This window comes from Thamnophis elegans, chromosome 5 (genome assembly GCF_009769535.1).
Source record: "Thamnophis elegans isolate rThaEle1 chromosome 5, rThaEle1.pri, whole genome shotgun sequence".
In the NCBI taxonomy this organism is placed as follows: Eukaryota; Metazoa; Chordata; class Lepidosauria; order Squamata; family Colubridae; genus Thamnophis; species Thamnophis elegans.
In genome coordinates, this window is record NC_045545.1 from 28695251 (window position 1) to 28717325 (window position 22075).

The 22075-nt window shown below is 37.7% G+C and overlaps 1 protein-coding gene across 2 annotated transcripts in view; it reads right to left on the reverse strand.

Annotated features, from left to right (window-relative positions):
* The window catches only part of HOOK1 (hook microtubule tethering protein 1), a 34779-nt gene extending 13105 nt beyond the window's left edge, over positions 1-21674 (reverse strand). Inside the window, exons 1-11 of one of the 2 annotated variants that reach the window (XM_032217602.1) lie at positions 21465-21674; positions 20603-20742; positions 15789-15874; positions 13766-13838; positions 10809-10859; positions 9964-10096; positions 9036-9103; positions 8607-8669; positions 7036-7119; positions 4051-4217; positions 1714-1854 (exon numbers count right to left, since the gene is read on the reverse strand). In XM_032217602.1, coding sequence (XP_032073493.1) covers positions 1714-1854; positions 4051-4217; positions 7036-7119; positions 8607-8669; positions 9036-9103; positions 9964-10096; positions 10809-10859; positions 13766-13838; positions 15789-15874; positions 20603-20713 — 977 coding nt within the window. In that variant the 5' untranslated portion in view covers positions 20714-20742; positions 21465-21674. The remainder of the gene's footprint in view (positions 1-1713; positions 1855-4050; positions 4218-7035; positions 7120-8606; positions 8670-9035; positions 9104-9963; positions 10097-10808; positions 10860-13765; positions 13839-15788; positions 15875-20602; positions 20743-21464) is intronic. The other variant, XM_032217603.1, reaches the window with a different exon arrangement.
* Between the last annotated feature and the right edge of the window lie 401 nt (positions 21675-22075).

Here is a 22075-nt window from a genome sequence, read left to right on the forward strand (position 1 = left end):
TCCCCCAGAGAGATCTCATACATTTCAAGAGGCTATCATGAGTGAATATAGAAATACTATGAAAGCTAAAATGCTGCAACACCCAACTGAAATTAGAAGGTTTGTTTAGCAGAGTTAAAATATTCCTTCAATACTTAATTCAAAATTAGTATCTTAGCTAGAGATTGAATGATGACCTTGGTTTATTATTTTATACAACAAATGCTACTAGTTATAAGACATGCAAATAAAAGTAATTTGCAATTTCCATATTAAATATTTGTTATTCTAGAACAATTTTAAGGATTACTTATAAGAACCTACAAGAGAACAAATTATATTGAGAATATAAAATAAAAACTTTTAAGTGTTGGAAGCACAAGGCTTATTTTACTTGCTGTATTGTTTAGGAAAAAGAACCAAATACCTAGGAAAAAATTGAATAGGGAGCAAACGAACAAAAACAAAGACAGTCAGAACTTAACAGTTTGCTGCCAAATTTCAGTGGCAGAATCTTGGGTGTTCTGAATGTTGCAAAAAAAGGAAGGAAATCTTAATTTATTGTATTATGTCATAATGAAAGCTCTTCCATACTTCACTTAAGTTGATGCATCCCAAACATGTTAATCTGCCTCCCTTGAAATTCATATCCACTATGCCCCTAGTACCATGAATCCTGAGATGAGAGTATCTGGAAGGCTTTGAGTTGGGCAATGGTCTCCAATTTTGCGAATGTCAGTACTATAAAACACACTATACCCACTTTCTCCTGTAATTAATGCCATTTCTGTAATGACCTAATTGCACCAATGATATAAATTTAAGTAAATGACAATAGCATTTGCAAATAATCCTCTCAATTAAACTATTAAAAACAAGTTTCGTTGCAAAGGGAAACAATATACAATGTATTATTTTGGTCTAGTGGTTAAGGCAACAGGCCAAAAGCCAGGAGACTATGAGTTCTAGTCCTGCATTAGGCATGAAAAGTGGCTGGGTGACTTGGGCCAGACGCTCTCTCTCAGGAAAGACAGGAAATAAAAATAACAACTGATGGATCTCCTTTTACCGGTCCAGAATAGGAAGCTTCCTCACTTATTGCATCACGGAATGGCATGCTGGTTTGACAGCCGTGGATAGAAAAACATTACAGAGGGTGGTGAGCACAGCACAAAATATCATGGGCTGTCCAGCTGTTCCACTAGATGAGATCACTAGGGCTTATTGCCTTAGAAGAGTGAGGAAAATTCTCAAGGACACTCACATCCTGGACAGCACTTCTTTACCCTCCTACCATCATGAAGGAGATATAGAAGTATAGCCAGCCACAAAACAGGCTGAAGAACAGTTTATCCGTTGGCTGTCAGACTCCTTTATGCGAAATAACATCCGTAGGATGGACTTGCAGGGGCGGTGCAACGGGTAACATGTTCGTACTGGTACAATAGGACTGGATGTCTGTTAATATGGTTTATTGGGTAAGGGATTTTCTGTCTTCACTGTGAGTTGTATTGTGTTGGGGATATGTGCACTGAGGGAGCTCAATCAATCTCATTGTACATATGGTGTGCACTGACAAATAAATAATTATAATGAATGAAGGAATGAATGAATGAATGTGGGAGAAGGGCAGCAGCTGAAAGAGTTTGGTATGTTCTTTGGGAACTCCAAGATGATAGAATACTGCATATTAAAGAGATAAGTAACATAGGGGACTGGATTTATTCAGTATACCTAAGAACATCAATTTCATCCTTCAGAGCCCGGGACTCTTCTGCCAGAGACGTCAGTTCATCATTTCGATGTTGCAGCTCAATCAATTGTTTTTCAAGTTCTTCACAATGAACACGGTAATCGTCTTTTGTAGTTTCAAGCCTTTGCAAAAACAAAATTAATAGAAAGGGATTTACTATCAACTTCCTTAGTATGAAACATTATGGTATCATTCATAAAAGTATATGGAAAAGGTTTAGCACAGAAATTTGTATAATATCTCGTATGCAGGCATATTGGGGGCAAATGAAATGTAATCTTAAAATTGTAGCTTCTATGTCAGTTTTTACGTCATAGTGTTACCAATAAAGAGAAAGACCGTAAACTGCATTATTAAAAATTAAAAATCTATTCTAGAGCAATGAATTACAACCTTTATAAAACATAAAGCAAACTCAGAATTGGCCCCATAATACAAATTTAGGATATGTAACTACTCAGTAATGACACATCACTCCCATGCTCTGTGGAACAGTCTCCACCTCCCTAAGATCTGGAAGGCACCCATCCTTCTAGTTTTCCAAAAGTTCTTTAAAAGCTGGATTTTCCTCCAGGCATTGAGACATGTTAAGGCTGGAGTCCAAAGATTGTATTCTTGTTTTAAAATATGTCTGGGGTTGTGTTTTAGGGAACCCAAAATTGCAAAGGGGGTGGGATGTTGAGTGGGGGGGGGGGATATATAGGTTTTATTATTTGTTATACTCTTGTCACTGCTTCTGTAAGTTGCCCAAAGTTATGGCAAATAAGATAGGTGATCAGGTAAATTTCTAAAATAAAATGGAAGGTTATAGATCTTAATCATATAGTAATGCAAAATTATGTACATAGTGTCATTAAGACAGAATGAGGTAAGCAAAGGCCCAAAATAAAAGATTACAATAATAAAAAGCAGTATATTACACAAGTGTTGTGACTCAGCAGATTTCTGCAGTGAGTTTTTTCGGGATCAAGATTCATTATGCAGCTGGGAGTGGTTAGAAGCAAGTTTGGAGATAAAAGGATGGATGCTGCCATGCCCGCTGGAGTCATACGTTCCTTCATGCGTGCCTTGGTTTGTACAACATTGTTTGATCATCAGTCGTGGTTTATGTAAGATTCACTTGGATAAGTGCTCTGTATGTCTGTAACCCTGATTCATAGAGACTTTGGGAAGAAGTGTTTTGCTTTCGTTTTGTTCAAAATGAGTTGCCGTAAGAAAGATTTGTTTTCATTACGTTATCTGGTCAAAGACTTGTATTTATGTTATTTTTGGGCTCGAAGCCAGTTTGAACTGTGAATTGATAAAGAAAAACTTCCTTTTAAGTTGCCTGCCTGTGTTTGTTAAGAGCAGTGAAGGGGGGGACAGAACACACATGTATTATACTACAGTAGGGGGAAAAAGATGAAATGAATGTAACATCTCATCAATGAGATCTAGCACTGGTAAAAGAGCAAATAATTAATAAACTAGTTTGGGAATGACTTGAGAAAAGCCTCAATGCTTAACCTAATGCTTGAGAATAAAATAGAAAAAGCTTTCTAAGGGACTAAAACTGCAAACTCGGGGCTTTTGTACCAGAGGAGAGGAAATTGACCCCTTGTTGATTTCTGACAGTTACTCAAGATTGCTGATTAAATAAATCAACAACTAAAAATGCTAGGTCGCTACAGATATGGGTTATGACATTAAGGGGTTATACTGCCCTTTTTCTGTAATAAGTCAATTATATAAGATTTGTCTTGGCACTCTCTGAGGGTAGAACCTTGTACTTCATCCCTTGCATAGATCAATAAATGCAGCTCAAGCAGATCGTATGGACTCTACTCAACTGGGAGATGGTATTAGTTAAAAGAATGCTCACATAATAGCCAGTAGGAACAATCCCAATGTTTTACACATGTTCATAGCATCATTCCAACACATGTGATGGACTATATTAGTTTTGTAATGATCTCTCTGGAAATTGCACCTACAGAATATGTGCAATCACTGAAGAAAACAATATGAATCTCTCTGGGATACAGATAGATGGGCAAGGCCTTTTCAGGAAATAGTCATAAATGAACAGGATAATATAAGAGAAGGCTGGCCTCTGACAACTCGAGGCCTAATAGACCCATAGCAAGTGCTGCAAAAGCTACAATAAAAATCTCAGAAATATGTAACATAGTCAGAATAAAAAATGGGGAATGTACAAAGGCTATACTGTAGTTTTTTTGCATCAAGCAGCACTTCAGAAATATTTTCTATTTTGTTTCAGTAAACAACTCAAGATACAACCGTGATAGATAAAATAGCTCAGTTACATTAATTCATACCTGAAATTTTCTTCTTGTAACTGTTCTATTTGTAACTGTGCATGAAAATACTTTTTGGCAACTGCTGTGTTTGTATCATCAAATGAACCATCTAACTGATCCAATCGGTCATTCATTATCTCATTTTCAGACATTAAACTGCATTTTTCTTCTTGAAGGGCAGCCACCTAAAGATCAAAAATCCACTTCAGAATTATAAAGTCACGAAGATCATTGACATTCAAATATTGGCACAAGGGATTTTATCTCAGAAAAAGAAGTAATTAACCCCCAGTCAAATTATCTGCTTCCTAAATTAAAGTGTGCATACATACACACAGATCAGCAGATAAGCACAAAAGTGATTGCATTCATGTACAATATACAACTAAATAACATCATGTCCAATTCTTGTTATTTCAGTCTATGTATTTTTCTTGCACTTCTCTCTGTGAATCCACATATAGAACCATCAGCTGCACATCCATCCTCTATCTGCAGCACTTCCGTTCTAAATCAGCAACATCTTAGGACTTATACAATCAAGGTTATCAGTCACAGTAACAAAGCAGAATCAATATGGAAACATCCTCCAGATTATTATACGCAGTGGCGAATAAGGGAAAAACTTCAAAACAGTTTTAAATGATATAAGAGCTGAGCCAAGTAGATTCTGGAATGATCCAGCAAGACATCTTTCCTTCATCTGACATAAGAACACAAGAACTGTCTTGTTGAATCAGATCAAAATCCACTCAGATAAAATTTCCACATTTCTGGAAGCAGAAAAGGGATTAAAAGGGAAAGCATAATTAGAATGTAGAAAAATATTGGTCAGTTTATAAACTGAAGACACAAAAGCAGAGTACTGAGAAATATAATATTTAGTAGTGAATAGTTGTGTAAAAAGCAATTCCAAGAGCCAAAACAAGTAGCATTATGTAAAATTTAGACAGCATCACATCTATAGATCAATGGATAAAAAGATTCATGCATTTTGCAAATATTTCTGAAAATATCACAAGCTAGAAAGCAAGAGCATAACAATACTGTAAGTATATTAACAAACAAAGAAGGATTCTCATATTAACAAAACAGCCCTTAAGTATCTTTTGTGGTGAAAGCCACTATGTTAATTGTAATACAGCAAAACATCACAGAATATTACAAAGTTAGTTCACTGATACTTAAAATGCAAAGTACTCTTTGGGTTATGTCTTCCTGAAATAAATATAAACCTACCTTTCTTAAATTCTTGTAAAATATCATGGGACACAGAGACCTTACAAATGAATTTATTAACAATTAGATTAAGCAAGAAGTATGTATATTTTGACTTTCAAATAAATACTCATATTCAATATTGCGCAGTGGTATTAAATTATATTGTCAAATGACATTTCAGATTTCCTAAGCTGTAAAAATGAACTGCAATCAATTTTAGGTCTGAATACAGATTCAGAATCATTATATTAATTTATATTAATAACTGTTGTCAGGGACAAGTATTATAGCTTACAATAGATTTATATTTTAAATATTTTTCAAAGTACCGTATTTTCATGACTATAAGCCGCACTGAAAATCCTAAAATTTGATCCAAAACCGGCAGTGCGGCTTATAACCCGGTGCGCTTTATATGTGGAAAAAGATCTCCCAGCTGCTTTCGCGGTTTCCTGGAGCGGCAAGAACCTCCGCGCTCTTCTCCGCTCCTCGCGAGTGCAATAGATGTCCAGAAGCGGCTTTTGGGGCTAATGGGGATTGGATTTCCAGCTCGATAGCCCCTGCCGCTTCTGGACGTCTATTGCAGTTATGAGGAGCCGAGGAGAGTGCGGAGAAGAGCGCGGAGGTTCTTAGCGCTCCAGGAAGCCGCGAAAGCAGTTGGGAGAGGCGCACGGCTTGGTTTCTCCTCCCTGGACATCGCAGCAGCAGTCCCAAACTCACCGATCTCAGTGTTTTTCGCATCGGGGTGTGCTGCAAGAGCATGCCCCGATGCGAAAAACACAGAGTTCGGTGCGCTTGGGGCTGCTGCTGCGACGTCCAGGGAGGAGAAACCAAGCCGTGCGCCTCCCCCAGCTGCTTTCCCGGCTTCCTGGAGCGCCAAGAACCTCCGCGCTCTTCTCCGCACTCTCCTCGGCTCCTCACAACTGCAATAGACGTCCAGAAGCGGCAGGGGCTATCGAGCTGGAAATCCAATCCCCATTAGCCCCAAAAGCCGCTTCTGGACATCTATTGCAGTCGTGAGGAGCGGAGAAGAGCGCGGAGGTTCTTGCCGCTCCAGGAAGCCGGGAAAGCAGCCGGGGGAGGCGCACGGCTTGGTTTCTCCTCCCTGGACGTCGCAGCAGCAGCCCCAAGCGCACCGATCTCTGTGTTTTTCGCATCGGGGCATGCTCTTGCAGCACACCCCGATGCGAAAAAACACTGAGATCGGTGAGTTTGGGGCTGCTGCTGCGACGTCCAGGGAGGAGAAACCAAGCCGTGCGCCTCTCCCAACTGCTTTCCCGGCTTCCTGGAGCGCCAAGAACCTCCGCGCTCTTCTCCGCTCCTCCTCGCGACTGCAACAGATGTCCAGAAGCGTCGGGAAATGTGCGGCTTATAACCCGGTGCGCTTTATATGTGGAAAAAGTTTGAAAAATTAACGTTAATTGATACTGCAGCTTATAATCCGGTGCGGCTTTTGGTCGTGAAAATACGGTATTCTAAACATTATATATTAAACCTATAGATGAAAAAGCTACAAAATATTATTTCTTAAATCTGCAATAAAACACATTCAAAATAACAGTGAAAGACTGTGGACATTAATTTTATAGAAAAAAGTGCCTAAGTACTAAAAATAACATGAATATCATAACTAATATAAACTATAGGAAAACAAAACATCACAGAGTTTAATCATGGCACAGTAGAAGATTTTTTAAAAGACAATCTGATATTAGGCATTTAAGGTAAATATTAATCGATTACATTTTCTTTAATGAAATGGATTTGGAAAAATGTGGTTACCTGCAAATCTAGTTCTTGACATCTTTGCTTCAATTCTTCTTTTTCTGCTATGACTTCATTAAGTTCTTCCACTGCTCTTTTCAGCTTTAAAAACATTGAGATGATCATTTTCAAACATTTAGAAAAACAAATTTCTAAAGTAAATGTGAAATTTACTTACAGGTATTCGAGGTGGGGGGAAGAATGTTGATTAAGTAGAAGGCAAGTTGGTAATGATCATACCTTCTAAATCAGTGATGGCTAACCTTTTTTTGCTCGGGTGCCGAAAGTGCGTGTTCACACCCATAATTCAATCTCCCACAGGCCATCCCCATGCATGCGCGTGCGACCCCCATTCTGCCCCCCCGCATATACGCACGACACCCCCCCACCCCGTTTTGGGCCTAGCAAGCCTCAGTGAAGCCTCCAGAGACCAGAAACGGACCATAGGTAGGCCCAGTAGGCGCGTTTTCTGTCCTCCCCAGGCTTCAGAGGCTTTCCTGAAGCCTGGGGGAGGGAAAACTGCCTCCCCCAGCCCCCCGGAGGTCCTCCAAAAGCCAGAAACGACTCATTTCTGAACTTCCAATAAGCCCATTTTTCACCCTACCCAAGCTTCAGACGCTTTCCTGAAGCCTGGGAAGGGCATAAATGGCCTCTCCCGGCCCTACAGGGGCCTCTTGAAGGCCAAAAATCAGCTGGCTGGCGCGTACTTGTGTGCTGCATCTGACCTAGGGCAACGGCTCGCGTGCCCTCAGAGATGGCTCTGCGTGCCACCTATAGGTTTGTCATCACAATTCTAGATAATCAAACCTGTCTCTGTCATACTTTCTTGGTCCTTGGAACCTCTTTCTTATGATCTTTTTGTTCTTTAAAATGATCAAAATATTACTATCTCTCCAAAATGTACTTCTGTTATTAACACCAGCAAAACCTATTTTGATTTTTAAATGCTTTACTTTTTCTCCTATTTTTATCTTTAAAGAAGATAGGACAGCACTCTAGATTAATAGTTAAACAAAGAAGTAAAATAATGTTTATATAAGAATGCAAATAGCTTATAAAATATATAAACTAGTTTTTTATATAATACATCTATATTCCGTCAAATCTTATCCTACAAAGCTACTAAATATATTTCTAAACCTGTGTTGCTGCAAGATGGAGATTTAGGACTCCCAGCTTCTCTCTGACCTATCTTTCCACCTCACTGTCCCTTCTCTCCTTGTTCCCCCTTCTCTCTGAAATATAAGGTGGGACAAGGCATTGTCATACTGAGATTTGCAGTCACTGCAGTCTCCTATGAAGATATTAACTTAAAATCAACTTATTCCCTTAACAAATACAGTTGCTCTTATTTTTCTTCCTCTCTCTCTCACTGCTGAGCAATCAAACAGAATGTATTGTAATAGATTGAAAAAAACCTAGGTGATCTGTATTACAAAACAGAATGTTTCTTCCAGTACTCAAGTCCTATGAGGTTTTGTAGCAACCCAGAAATGAAACAGTAGACACAGTTAAATTCATTAACTAAACTTTCATCAGAAATTACAGGAAAAGATTACTAAAACTGAAAAGATAGTGTTATCAGTTACCTGTTGCTCCACATCACCAGATATATCACTTGGAACAAAGCCCAAAATCTCTTTGCTCATTAACTGCAACAATAAAAAATTAAGGCAAAAATGCATAATTATCCATGGTCTAAAATAGGGTCATAAGAGTGAGAGATAGTATTAAAAGATTAGCTGATATTATTTTCTTTTAAATATATGAAATAATCCACATTCCGTACACATTTCACTTTTTTTTCATACATGGCTTTTCCCTGCCAACTTGATTATACATAACATTACATAATTTAAACTAACATGATATGTACATATGAAAGACTAGAAACTAAATATTTGAGAAAGAATACTAGTTGCCTTATTTCTACCGCAACACTAGGTAACTCCAGCTCCCTCCTTTTTTTTTGAAAAAGGAATCAATTCCAATTTTTCTGTTAACTCTTTTTTTCTTACCTCTTGGATAGCAGCCATGACGACGTGCTGAACAGACTCCTCTAGTGTCATTATGACTTGTATATGTTCTACAAAGCAAGAGTTGTTTCCAAATGAGATATCCCACAGAACAAATAAAGACCCAGGACATGTTACACATAAATGGAGTGCCTTGTCTTCAGTTCATTTCTGAAGTCCTCTCTGTAGTTGAATCTTAGCTATCTTGCCTTCTGCGGTTCTGTATTACTGTAATCGACTGAAGATTTTAAACAACATACTTTGCATTGCAGCCAATAATATCCATGTGCTGATGGACGGTATCTGCCAATTGGATAGAATTCTGCTTCCTGATAGGAGGGGAGCGCATCAACCAGAAAGACACTGCTGTAAAGTTATACTAAACCATACATTGGTATGGCATGCTAATGCAGCTAAGATTAGCTGGGCTTTTGTTTCTAAACGGGTTTAGTTAATTTTCAAAAGGAATTCACTTTCCAAGAATACATGAAGGATTGCAGTGGGTGTGACTGGACAACATGGCTGTAATCATAAATGTGCAAGCACATCATCTCCCCAAATACTTCAAGTGCAAGCTATCAATCACTTAAATACAGTACTAATGCTTTTCTTGTTGGAATGAACCAGAAGGGGTTCGTTTTGTTTTCCTTGCCTGGCTTTCTCTTGCTTGGGCAAAGATTAGGTGACAATGCATCTTAAAAATATTAACCAGAATTTCCACATTAACAATGTATTTATTTTGCTTCATGTATTACATGCTTTCCAAAAACATGCTTGAGATCACCTTTCAAGCCTAAATATCTAAATATTTAAAAAGTGTAAATGCTACATTTTTTAAAACTTTGCTTCACCCAGAAATGAAAGAGTTAACATTTCGGTTTTGCTGACATGAAAGACAAATTGAGCTGTTTATTCAGAGGAGAATATTTACCTTGCTTCTTTTCACAGTTGACTGCACAGCCTAAAATGAGCTGCAATAATCTGCCAAGCTCTACTGGATTAGAATGTTCAGAGATTTGGTTTAAATCAGGAAGAAGATCTTCTGAGATTTGCTGAGTCAAAAACTGTAGAATTTAAAAAAAAAAAAAAAAAACAAGCCCAGAGTTATAATGAAATGTAGGGGCTTGTTGTTGTTGAATTTATATCCCAGCTTTCCTCCTCTGAGGATTTATACCACATGCAGTTATTTTTTCCCCTTTTACAGCAATTACCCTGTCAGGACAGGTTGATTCAAGAGATTGTGCCTTTCCCAAAGTCACCCACAGAGCCTCAATATCTGATAGACTGAGACTCCTTGGTCCTATTTCAACTCTTTACTCAATATATCTCCCTGAAGAAATAAACTGAGTTAGAAGGAGAGTAAACCTTAGTTTTTAGGATTTCTTTTTTAAATTAGAGGGCATTTCTTCATTCATGTTTATACCTTACATGAATGTTACATTTACTGAAATTCGCCAGTAATCAGTACTGCAACTGAACTTTAAAAAAAAAACACTGAATACTGATCATTATAGCATAGCACCTAAAGTTGGAACAGATGGGAAAACAAAAATACTTTCTAAAATATTTTCCTTTTCAAATAAATGCATTTGCTTATAAAGTGTTCATGGAATAAAATACTAGTAATAGAACATCAAAGTTAAATTCATCCACATAGATTTTACATGCATACTAGACATGAAAATAATAGATTAAAATATTCTGTAAACTGAGATTTATAACTAAAATTATAAAGAAGAAATTGCATATTTTACAAATTGTTATGGTTTTTCATACCTCATGATAATAATCCATAATTCCTTGAAGAACTTTCTTCAAATTGCTAGCCTAAAATATTTAAAATGACAATTGAGTGAAAATACACTATTTTCATATATTTGAAAGTTATAATTAACTGAAATGCAGTCTTTACTCAACAAATTTACCTCCTACAAATATAATCACATTAGTTGCACATACCATACCAAATGCAATATACTACTTAAAATACCACATTCTAACAAAATTCACCTCTGCCAAAAGAAAACTTAGCTTTACGGATGTGATAAATCCAAGCAGAGGGAATAAAACCAAAGTAAAAACCAAAATGTAACACAATGCTTTCATAGAGCAAGCAGATGCTTAGCCCTAAAAAAATTTTATCTGCTTTAGAATGGAAAACCTTATTTGATTTATTAGGGAAAATATTGAATTGTTTTCTATTTTGTTAAAACTTTCAAATTAAAAAATTCTATGATCTATGGTGTCTTTTTCTCATCTCTTTATTTCTCCCTCAAGCTTGCCTTTCACAAGATGTATAGGAGGTAAAACTATGATGGAAAAATAATGTTAGGTGAAGCCATCTAAATCACCCTTCAAATAAAATGCTTGCCCAATGTCAATCAGGTATTGGTCCCCTGGATGGGTTGAATTCGTTGATATATTGCAGTCAGAGTTCAAGGAAACCTTTGCTATATTTTGTAAAAGGATTTTATATGCTGTTTATAATTGGTGTTTACTATAAACAGCCCATTTATACTAAACAATGTAAATTTATGTACCCAAATGTGAACATAAAACAGAATTCAATAAAAAAAGAAGCAAAATAGCTTTGAATGTACTAGCATGTCTTATATTATCACATAACACAGGTCTGCGACTAAAAAGCTGCTTGATTATTTTCATCTATTTTCCATGTATTTTGGTGTGCTGAAAACAAATAAAATATTGAAAAAACTCCTAGACGTCATGATTTGCCACAACATGCAAAATTGTCTTCAAATTTATCATTTTTAAAAAATTTGGGTATTTTTTTATATTATGGGTTTTTAACCAAATTTAAAATCCAAATTACTATTAATTAATTCACATAAGTGCATTAAGATATAAAATGCCAAAAAAACCTTAAAGGGTTTGTCTGAGTTATGTAAAAAAAATGTAGTACTATAAATCTGATGGTCAGCAATATATACATAAGCTAAGCAAGTTTTAAGTCTGTGCTTCTAATGGTAGAAGGGATTAATCTTTCCTGAAGAATCTAGTGGGAGGGAGACACAGGGCGGATAGCAGCATCTCCAGTCAGTGCAGGGGGCGTGGGCAGCACTGTGACGTCTTGTGTACAGACACAGAGCTACTCTCTCCTGCATGCCACACTTGTGCACAAATCATCATCAGGTTCTTGGTTCTAGGCTGTTCACACTTTTTCATCGCAATTCATGTTAGCTCGTCATTCTTCAACCGTTATGTTATGGCTCCGTGAAAGTGTATTAATTCACCAGACAGTTTCTGATTCATCTGTGGTGAATATACAGTGTTGAAGCAACAGCAGAATATTACAGACTTTGTGAAAAAAAAATACCTCCATACTTTGGACTAAAAATTGGAGATCAAGATAAAGTTTGGACGCCTCATAAAGTGTGCAAATAGTGTGTTGAGGACCTCCGAAACTGGTTCAAGGGTAAGAAAAAATATTTCCTTTATGGGATTCCTATGGTATGGCGAGAGCAAACGAACCATAGTGATGACTGTTACTTTTGTTCATGCGATGTGAAAGGATTTAATTCCAAATGGAAGCATTCCATTTCATACCCCAATCTTCACTCAGCAATTCATCCCATCCCCCATGGCACAGATATACCAGTACCCAAGCCTCCTGCTACCTTGGAAGAGATACCTAGCTCCGATGAAGGTGAAGTCATACCTGAACCAGATGAGTTTTGACTCTCAAGTTCTGACTTTGAAGATGATACAAGACCAAAATTGTTTTCTCAGGAGGAGATGAATGATTTGGTAAGAGACTTGAACCTTCCCAAAAGATGCCGCTGAGTTACTCGGATCAAGGCTGAAAAGCAGGAATTTATTGTTGCCAAGAGTGTCATCTTCATGGTTCAGACATCGTGAAAAGGAGTTCGTTCCTTACTTCGCCAAGGAAGACAAGTTGTGTCAGCCTCTGTTTTGCTGCTTGCTTTCGGCTGCCATAGAAACTGGGAGAGGGGGCATTGTATGTGGGGTATACCAAATACCCTTGTTTTCTGTGTCTATGGGACAGTTGAGACAGACAAAATCACTGGACCAAGAAGAGTTGGCAGCCGAGGGTGCTAACAGTCGGTGAAAAAAATGTCTTCAGAGAAACTTTGGAAATTGAAAAAAAAATAGCAACTGCCCTCAAAATAAAAGCAATGCAGTTATACTGCATACATGGCTTGGAGGGATCAGTCCACCAGGCCTTCAGTGGCCATAGGAGGGATTGGACTACCCACTTTCTGAAGTGCGAGAGGCGGTAAAGAACCTTCCCCCTTATTGGTACTTCTGGTACCAATGAGGGAGATTTTATTAAATAGTAAAATCCTATTTAATTTCCAAGCTGAACAGGGACAACTGAAGGGCTGGATGTCTGTAAAATGTCCAGGTCTCATCTAGGGGTTTCAGATGCCTTATCAACAGATGTCATGGTTACTACTTGAACCCATAGCCTCAAAATAATACAGCAACCTGATCTATAGGAAAAACAAAAACCCATGCACAATCTGATACTTCTATGTTTACTGTTCATATACTCTCCAAACCAATCTGGGATCTTTCCCAAAGATATAAAGAAGTTTTAACGATACACGTAGCATGTTTCGTCTAGGAACCCTTTGAATCACAAGCAAGAAATATCATATACCGTAATCTAAAATATGTTTATTTGTATTTTTAACTTCAGCATTATAACCTAGGTAAATATTGTATATATTGATAAGATATTCCATTACCTTTATTCTCCAGCTTTCACCAGCATCTTCTTTAATACGTCTTAGCCAAGCTTTGTCAAACCAGGCAGGATCGCTGAAATAAAATCAATCTCTATTAATTTTTTTGGGTGGTGGTGGTGATGAAACTGAATTTGACCGGCCAGCTTCAATCTTGTTTCGCTGCAATAAACAGGAAACAATCATGTCTTATGTAGCAAAGCAAACTGGACTGTATCTAGTGATGTAGTGCTTTGCAGTTTAGGGGATACTTCTGAAAATTGAGTGGTGACAAGCACATGTGACTTTCTACTATATGCACCCCAGAATAGCTATGAAGTGACAATCGCCTTGAAGAGCACTAAAAGGTAAAAGGTAAAGATTCCCTTTGCACATATGTGCTAGTCATTCCCGACTGTAGGGGGTGGTGTTCATCTCCATTTCAAAGTCAAAGAGCCAGCACTGTCTGAAGACATCTTCGTGGTCATGTGGCCAGCATGACTAAATGCCGAAGGCACACGGAACACTGTTACCCTCCCAGCAAAGGTGGTTCCTATTTTTCTACTTGCATTTTTACATGCTTTCGAACTCTAGGTTGGCAGAAGCTGGAGCAAGTAATGGGAGCTCAATCCATTACGCAGTGCTAGGGATCGAACCCAAAAACTGCCGACTTTTCTGATCAACAAGCTCAGCGTCTTAGCCACTGAGACACTGGATCCCTATAAGAGTACTAAAGGAGTATCTTTTCTTCTAACTTGCAATTTAAATTCAACTGCAAGTAGACTCTCCTATTTTCCTCCACAATAAAGAATGTTTCTCCCTAGGAATTTAACCAGCCATGCCCTTCTTCAGGATACAGAACTATAAACTTTAGGAAACTCTAGGAAACTAATTCAATTTTTTCTCCCCTTTCTTTCTATTATGTTCTCAACATACATCCAATATTTTATGGTATTGTAAAGTTAATAACTATGTACAGCTTTTACTGGATAGAATAATAGTCTTCAGGGTTTTCCATATAAGTTTTTAAATATTGTTTTGTACTTTTATAAGTGATCTTAGCATGCTTGTATCTCCTCCATCTTCCCAATCGCCTATGGGGCCCAATTTCTGCAATTGTCATTTTCTCCCTACTTGTTTTCCCATAGAGTAATAGGATAACACATGATATTTTCAATTTGGTAATGCATATTAATTTAATAATTCTTTTAAATAATTAACAGCCTGTCAGAAGTCTTTTTTCATTTAACTGAGTCCATGCTTTAATATAATTTAGATAATTTAAAATTATTCAAAGTTGTCAAACTTCGCAACACACAAAGCCCTTAAAAGTGTTAAATGAATATATGCATCCTCCACGAGTAAAACTAAATATGTAATTACATTATGATTGGCAGAAGGTTCACTTCTAGCTATCGCTCATGTTTTGTTCAAGATTTAGCTCCCTATTTGGCCTGAAAAAGCCCACTTCCAGCTTGCCCACCCAGTATGCTTCAGTATGCCTATGTAATACCTCTCCTTCATGAGATGCACTAGTTGTCAGTCTGTTTCTGAGTACATGTCAAGGTATTGGTTGTTACCTATACAGCTCTACTTGGCATTTAGCATAGTTACCTGATGGATTGCCTGTCTCCATATATCTAGCCAACTGATTCAGCACTGGTACATTCTAGTTCCTTTGATTAAAGAATATCATCTATTGAGAAGAAGTGCACCTTTTTTGTAGCATCATCTATTCGCTGGAATGAAGTGTTCTCCTTATTTTGCTGTTCATTAGAAAAGCTCTTCAACCACACCTTTGATAAGGAAATTGAGATTCCCTGCTTCATTCTATCTGTTCTGTCATTCTTGTCACTTCTTTTTAATTGTATTGAAATTTCACTGTTGGGAACCAGGTGGCATGTAGGTTCAATAAGTCTGAATAAGTCTGTTTCCCCCCCCCCCTTCCTTTGGATTGTGAACCGCCCTGAGTCCCCCCCAGGGAAAAGGGCGGCATACAAATAAACAATCTAATCTAATCTAATAATGAAAAATAATAACAACTTACATTTCATGAAGAACATATGCCAGAGCTACACCATTTGTTAAGTCCTGTACTTCTCTGCAAGATTTAGCAATATTAAATGTCTGCAGCTGGAGGAAAAGAAATCACAAAGTGATTAGGATAGCAAGCAAATAAAAAATAATGTCACCATTATACATAAAAGTAGCCCATCATACTGCGGGTGCGAAGTAGGCTAGTTGAGTGGTCGATTGGCAAATTATATGTAGAATGAATCTTTGCTCAATCAAATTAATAATCTCAATCCATCTTAATAGAACTCAGAGCAAACATTTCATCTGTACAGATATATTAAAAAGGAGGGTACTAAACTTTGTTTAGACTTTGAGCAGATTTATGAACAAGAATTCTTGAAATTTTAATAGCCTCTTGGGCATTTTTGAGACCAGACTTTATATGTGTTAAATGTTTCATTTACAGACTGACAGATAAGGCAGTCATGGCAAGACCTATGTGTCTGATAATTTTGATTAAGCTGGAATGAAAGACTATACTTCTGCCAAGTGATTTTTTTTTCTCAGAAGAGTAATTTTTCTATTATTAAAAATATTTCCAACAATATTTGAATATCTGAAAGTATTAGGTAGAATCCAATGTTCCACAAAAGAATTTTGTGTTTTCATCGTTCCTGCTGTCCTTTCCTACTTTCTTGTTGTAAAAAGAGGGATCTGCAGATCCTAAGGAGAAGATTCATCTAAGGACAACTGCGAGAACATTAATCTTCCCTCTTGTATTATGCCAAGAAAATCAGTTTGTACTAGTAGAAATACACTTTCAGCTCATAGTTTTATTCTTTGCCTCACTTAAGAAGAATCTTTGGTACTGGATTGCCATCATACTATAAACAGGATCTGAATACTTAGGATGTACATGCATTGTTCCAATACAGGGCACTGAAAGGAACCTGTTCATTACAATCATGCATATGCTATAATATGCTTAGGTGGCAACAGCTATTTCATTTGCACTAATCTGAAAATATCCAAAGTTCAATATTTTAGTTTCCTCAGCATTCCTATATTCTTATAGTTTGTTTGTTCTTAGGCAACTGAAAATTATTCAGATACCCTTAGTCCTCATTCTAAGCATACTTTCTGATTAAAACTACATGTTCTATAATGCACATGTCTCAGGGGTGGGTTCCTGCCAGTTCTAACCTCTTCTATAGAAGAGGTTCCACAAATCTAGTGCCATTTAAAACCGGTTCCAGCTCCCTCCTGTCCGTCCGTCCACACATCATCAAGATGAAGAGCAAGAGGAGGAATTCGGGAGTTGAAGTCCACAAGTCTTAAAGCTGTCAAGTTTGAACACCCCTGGGTTTTTTTTTCTAAAGGGTTAGGGGTGCAAGGGTCTTGTAACTTGACAGCTTTAAGACTTTCGTGCTTCAAATGCCCAGTTTCTGAGCCAACATTTTGGTTGCTAAGCAAGAGAGTTGTTAAGTGAATTTCACCACATTTTACAAGTTGGCCATGCCCACCCAGTCACATGGCTGGCAAGCCACTCCCACCCGGTCACATAGCCAGCAAGCCACTCCCACAAAGCAGGCGACACCTACATAAGAGGTTCTAAAAAAATTTGAAACCCACCACTGACATGCCTCTACAGAGAAACAGTAATTATTTACTCTTAATATTTTTTCATGTTATTGGCAGCCACTTTCCTCCAGAATTTTCAATTTTTATCTCTTAGCAAAAGCATACATTTATACTTAAAAAAAGAAAATATGACAGTATATCTTCTGGAAAGTCTATGAAACATAAATTGACATATTGGTTTGTTATGATGGTTAATTTATAACTTTTAGTTTTTTATGGATATCTTATTATATTTGTATTACTGTTTCATTTATTGCCCGAAAATTATTAACTAATTACAGTTTGGGGCAGCAATTTACTTTCTTACTTATATGATGAGACCATGACAAATAGAAGTACACAATCCACACCATTATATACAAAATTTCTGCAGTGGCCTCATAACTGGATGCCCAATTCAGCTAATTATATTAGATTTGCATTTGCAGCAGGAAGAGCAAATACAAACCTAATATAATAAAGATGTGCAGCTTATACTATTTTCCTGTAAACAGTATTGTTTTTTATTCTATAGGAAAAAAGATTAAGGTTCCCTCCCCCCCAAAAAGTAATTCTGCATAATCAAGAATTACATACAAGTATTAAGATTGACAAGAAATGGTGGGAAGTTCAAGTGTTAAAAATGTGCACTTCCACCTAACTATCTATTAGGATGAAAAAAATGCAAAGGGATGTAAAGTGACAAAAACTGTTAACAAACCAGTTTTCTACCTTTTCATTATACCTTTTCACACTTGGTTTCCTTTCGTCTAAAACCCAGAAACTTTTTCATACGATACAAAGAAATATTAAAAAACAAAACAAAAACTGGTTATAAACTAATTTGAATGTTTTGGGAACAGCTAAACTAATGTTTTTCAAATTGTGTACCATGGAACATTGGCCTTCTACAGAAATGAATACAGGTGTTCATTTCAAAATCTTCACTAACTGTCTAATTGCTTGGAAATCAAGAATTTTAGTAATTAAAATTAAATTTAGGAAATTTAAGTAATTGGCTGAGAGAGAACATGGTTTTGTTTTTGGTTTAAACTTAAAAGTATTTTTCTGCTTCATTAGCTTTAGAAGCACCAGTCATTTTCATTTATTTCTCTATTATAGGAATTCTAGAGTCTCTTGTGAACTACAAAACCACCATCTGCAGCACTTGAGTAGTGCATATTCCCTTCTTGTAGAATACTGTCAGATTCTTTTGGGTTCAAAATCCATTTATAATTATAATCAACTCAGTCAGTGGTAGTCCATGAATAAGAAATTCTGACCAATTTAATTTCCAACTATTATCTGAAAAACAAAAAATGAACTTAGTTCCACCAAATGGTTTTGGGTTTAAATCAAATACACTGTTCAAATGCCTATATATTTGTATAAAAAAGATTTTTTGTACTATGTTGTAAAAAAAAAAAGCAGGCAAGGAAACTAATCAGTAAAGTTCCAAATTAAAGTCATAGTTGCTTAATTTGGACTGTATCTTATTTCTGATGGCATGGCAATAAAAATAACTAACTAGTAGCTTTTACTTGCTAAGTTATAAATTACTTATCTCTAACAATATGAAAGCATTTCCATAAAAAAACTATTATTGCTCTGGCACAATGATCACTTTAAATTACTCTTAAAACCTACAGTTAGTCATCAGAGCCCCATCACTGATGTTAAACCTGTCAAATTTTATGTCATGCATTTGTAAAACAAGTAATAAATCGAATATAATTTCTTCCTCATCACATACAAGAAATAATAGAAAGATAACTCGAATATGTATATTATACATACATACATGCACATGCATACATACATTCTTTTTAGAACAGGAATCAGAATATTTTTAATATGTTCCAGTGTGTACACAGAAAAAATGACAATAAAGGTTATCTCATCTTATCTCTTAAATCAAGCTTCTAGTATGCATACTGTAAATCAATTTTTGAAATATTTTTATCTCACTTTTATTATTTTTATAAATAATTCAAGGAGACAAATATATCTAATACTCCTTCCTCTTCTTATTTTTCCCCACAATAGATGAGTTGGGATGAGCGAGAATGATTGGCTCAAAGCCACACAACTGACTTTCATGCCTAAAGCAGAACTAGAACTCAGTGTCTCCTATTCTTTAGCCTGGTGCCTTAAACAACTAGACCAAACTGGTTCAATGTAAACTTTTTTTTCTACAATAAAAGAGCAAAGGGACAATAATGGTTTATTTATCTAAACATCACCAGTAACTTCATTATTTTAAAAAGACAAAGCAATATTAAGCTATCTGATTACAAGTATTAGATAATAAATGAAACAGAACTGAGTGGAATGCAAGTTACAATAAAGAATTGGGTTATTATTAGATTATTTGAATATTGTTTTAAATATAATATTGTACATGAGATTTGTGCAGTATGAAAATATTTAATAAGGAAGATTGATAACAACTTTGTTGATTTCTTGATTTTATGTTTTTTAACCACCAACATTATAACTTGTGGAGGGAAAAAAACAATCAAATACCTTGCAATGAAAGTTTTAAAAAAAGTTTCTAATTCCAAAACAAGATAGAACCTGTTTCCGGAAACAGCAAACAGGCACATCCTCTTATACACCCTCAAAAATGCCTGCTTGAATATTCACATTCTCCATATGAATATTTTCAGTGTCCTTATTTTTAGATCCTGCAGAGTAGTAAAAGTCATCTTAATTCATATAGAATGTATGCATTCCTGTGGTATATAACACAGCTTAACAATTCACTCTTCTGTGGATCCCTGGCAACCTGGACATAAATTGTTTCAACTCCTACCCTCAAAATGACAGTATAGAGTACTGCACACCAAGACAACTCGACACAAGAACAGTTTTTTCCCAAATGCCATCACTCTGCTAAACAAATAATTTTCTCACCACTGTCAAGCCATTCACTAAGGTTGCATTACTATTACTATTAGTCTTTTCATCATTCCTATCACCCATCTCCTCCCACTTATGACTGCAGGACTTGGTCAATAAAGAATTATATTCTATAAGTCTTCAGGTGCATGTTGTTGGTCTATATTCCATTTCCTACAACAGCTAGTAAAATGTCTCAAAGTTTATTTTCAAAACCAAAGAAAAGCTGAAAGACCTACCCTAAGTTTTCCATTGGCAATGTATTAAAAACCATTAGTGACAGCTTTAAAAAAAATAACATTTTCACACAAGCTTTGACAGAACCTGAAAGGATACTGGAAAGCTGCTGTCACCCTTTAGATTTTTCTCCTGGTCCTTTAACAAGTAGGTGTCTCTAAAGGAGTCGGGATTCATATCTCTCACATTATCTTCCATGATTTCCTAGTGCTGATTCCTAGAAAACTCTGATATGGAAGGAAAACAAGATTCACTCCATATTGATTATTGATTGAAAGGCGGCATTGGAAACCTGTGTGTCTAAAACCGCTCTGACACAGAAGCCCATTTAGGGTTCAAATGTCCCCCTTTCCCCCTCCCTCCCTCCCTCTAAACAGGTTACACTGGAGAATTACTCACTGGGTATCCCATTGAGAACCATTTTTAAACTTTTATCGACCCACCAAAGGGAAGTTCTCCCTGCAAAGAGGCTCCCAATATAAGCGTAACCCATACGCGTAAAGTGCACCCCGGGCCATTTTCATGCGGAAGGGAGATCAAGGCAGCGTTAAACACGCAGGCCAGAGAGGCGGGTTTGCGGGGAGCCAGATTGCAGCTCCAAGATAGACCGTCCGTGACCGTCTGAACACGGCAACCCACATTGAGTCTGTGAGAAGAGCAAGAGAAAGCGAAGCGAGAGAGGAGTGCGGAGATCTCCATATTGGATTTGCAACTCCGCTCCAGGGCGATATTGCCGTCACCTGTGCAGAACGGCACCTTCCCACAACACCAGCCCTCCCCAACGTCGGGTGGTTTCGCGACGGCGAGTCCGAAGGGCGCGCGGAAGCGGCTCGAGGCGACGAGAAAGAGGGTAAAGGGAGGGGGGAGTGATGGGGGCTCCTGCTCGAATTAGACCAAGAGGCGGGGGGGAGGGTCCCCCTTCCCTCCCCCTGCCCCCCCCGCCACTTACCCAAAGGATGAGGCTGTCGCACAGCAGCTGATCGGCAGGCTTCCCTTCCATGACGGCGGCCTGTCCGCACGAGATGACAACCGCGGCGGCAGCAACAGCGCCGCCACCAGGGTTCCCTACGCAACGCACAATGCGCCAATGCCGAGAACAATGCGCAGGTTACGTGTCAGCGGCGGCCGGTGTTACCTTAATTTTAACCACTCCCCCCACCCTCACCAGCCAAGCATCTAGCCCCTCCCCTCGTCAGGTTTGTCCCTGAGGATTCGTACGGGTGTTTGACGCGGGAGCCAGCCAATTAGGAGTTAGGAAAATCAGGCCGGTACGAGGCTTTATTGGGAAGCTTCCAGTCTCTTTGGAGTCCATCCAAAAGGCGGCTCCCGGGGGACGTTTGCATCGAATAGGAAAGGAGGCGGGAGGGTGGGGGGAGAGGACCTCGCAGGGATTGGCTACGGCGCCCCCTGCAGGATTGATGCGGGAGCGCTTGGTCTTGCGGAGCTCCTAATTTGAGGGGAAGAAGATGAAGCTATTCCATGCTCCACCCTCGACGATCCTACCAGCCATTCGTCGGAGAGTTGTGGACCGTTCTGTCCATCTGTCCTACCTCCCCTTCC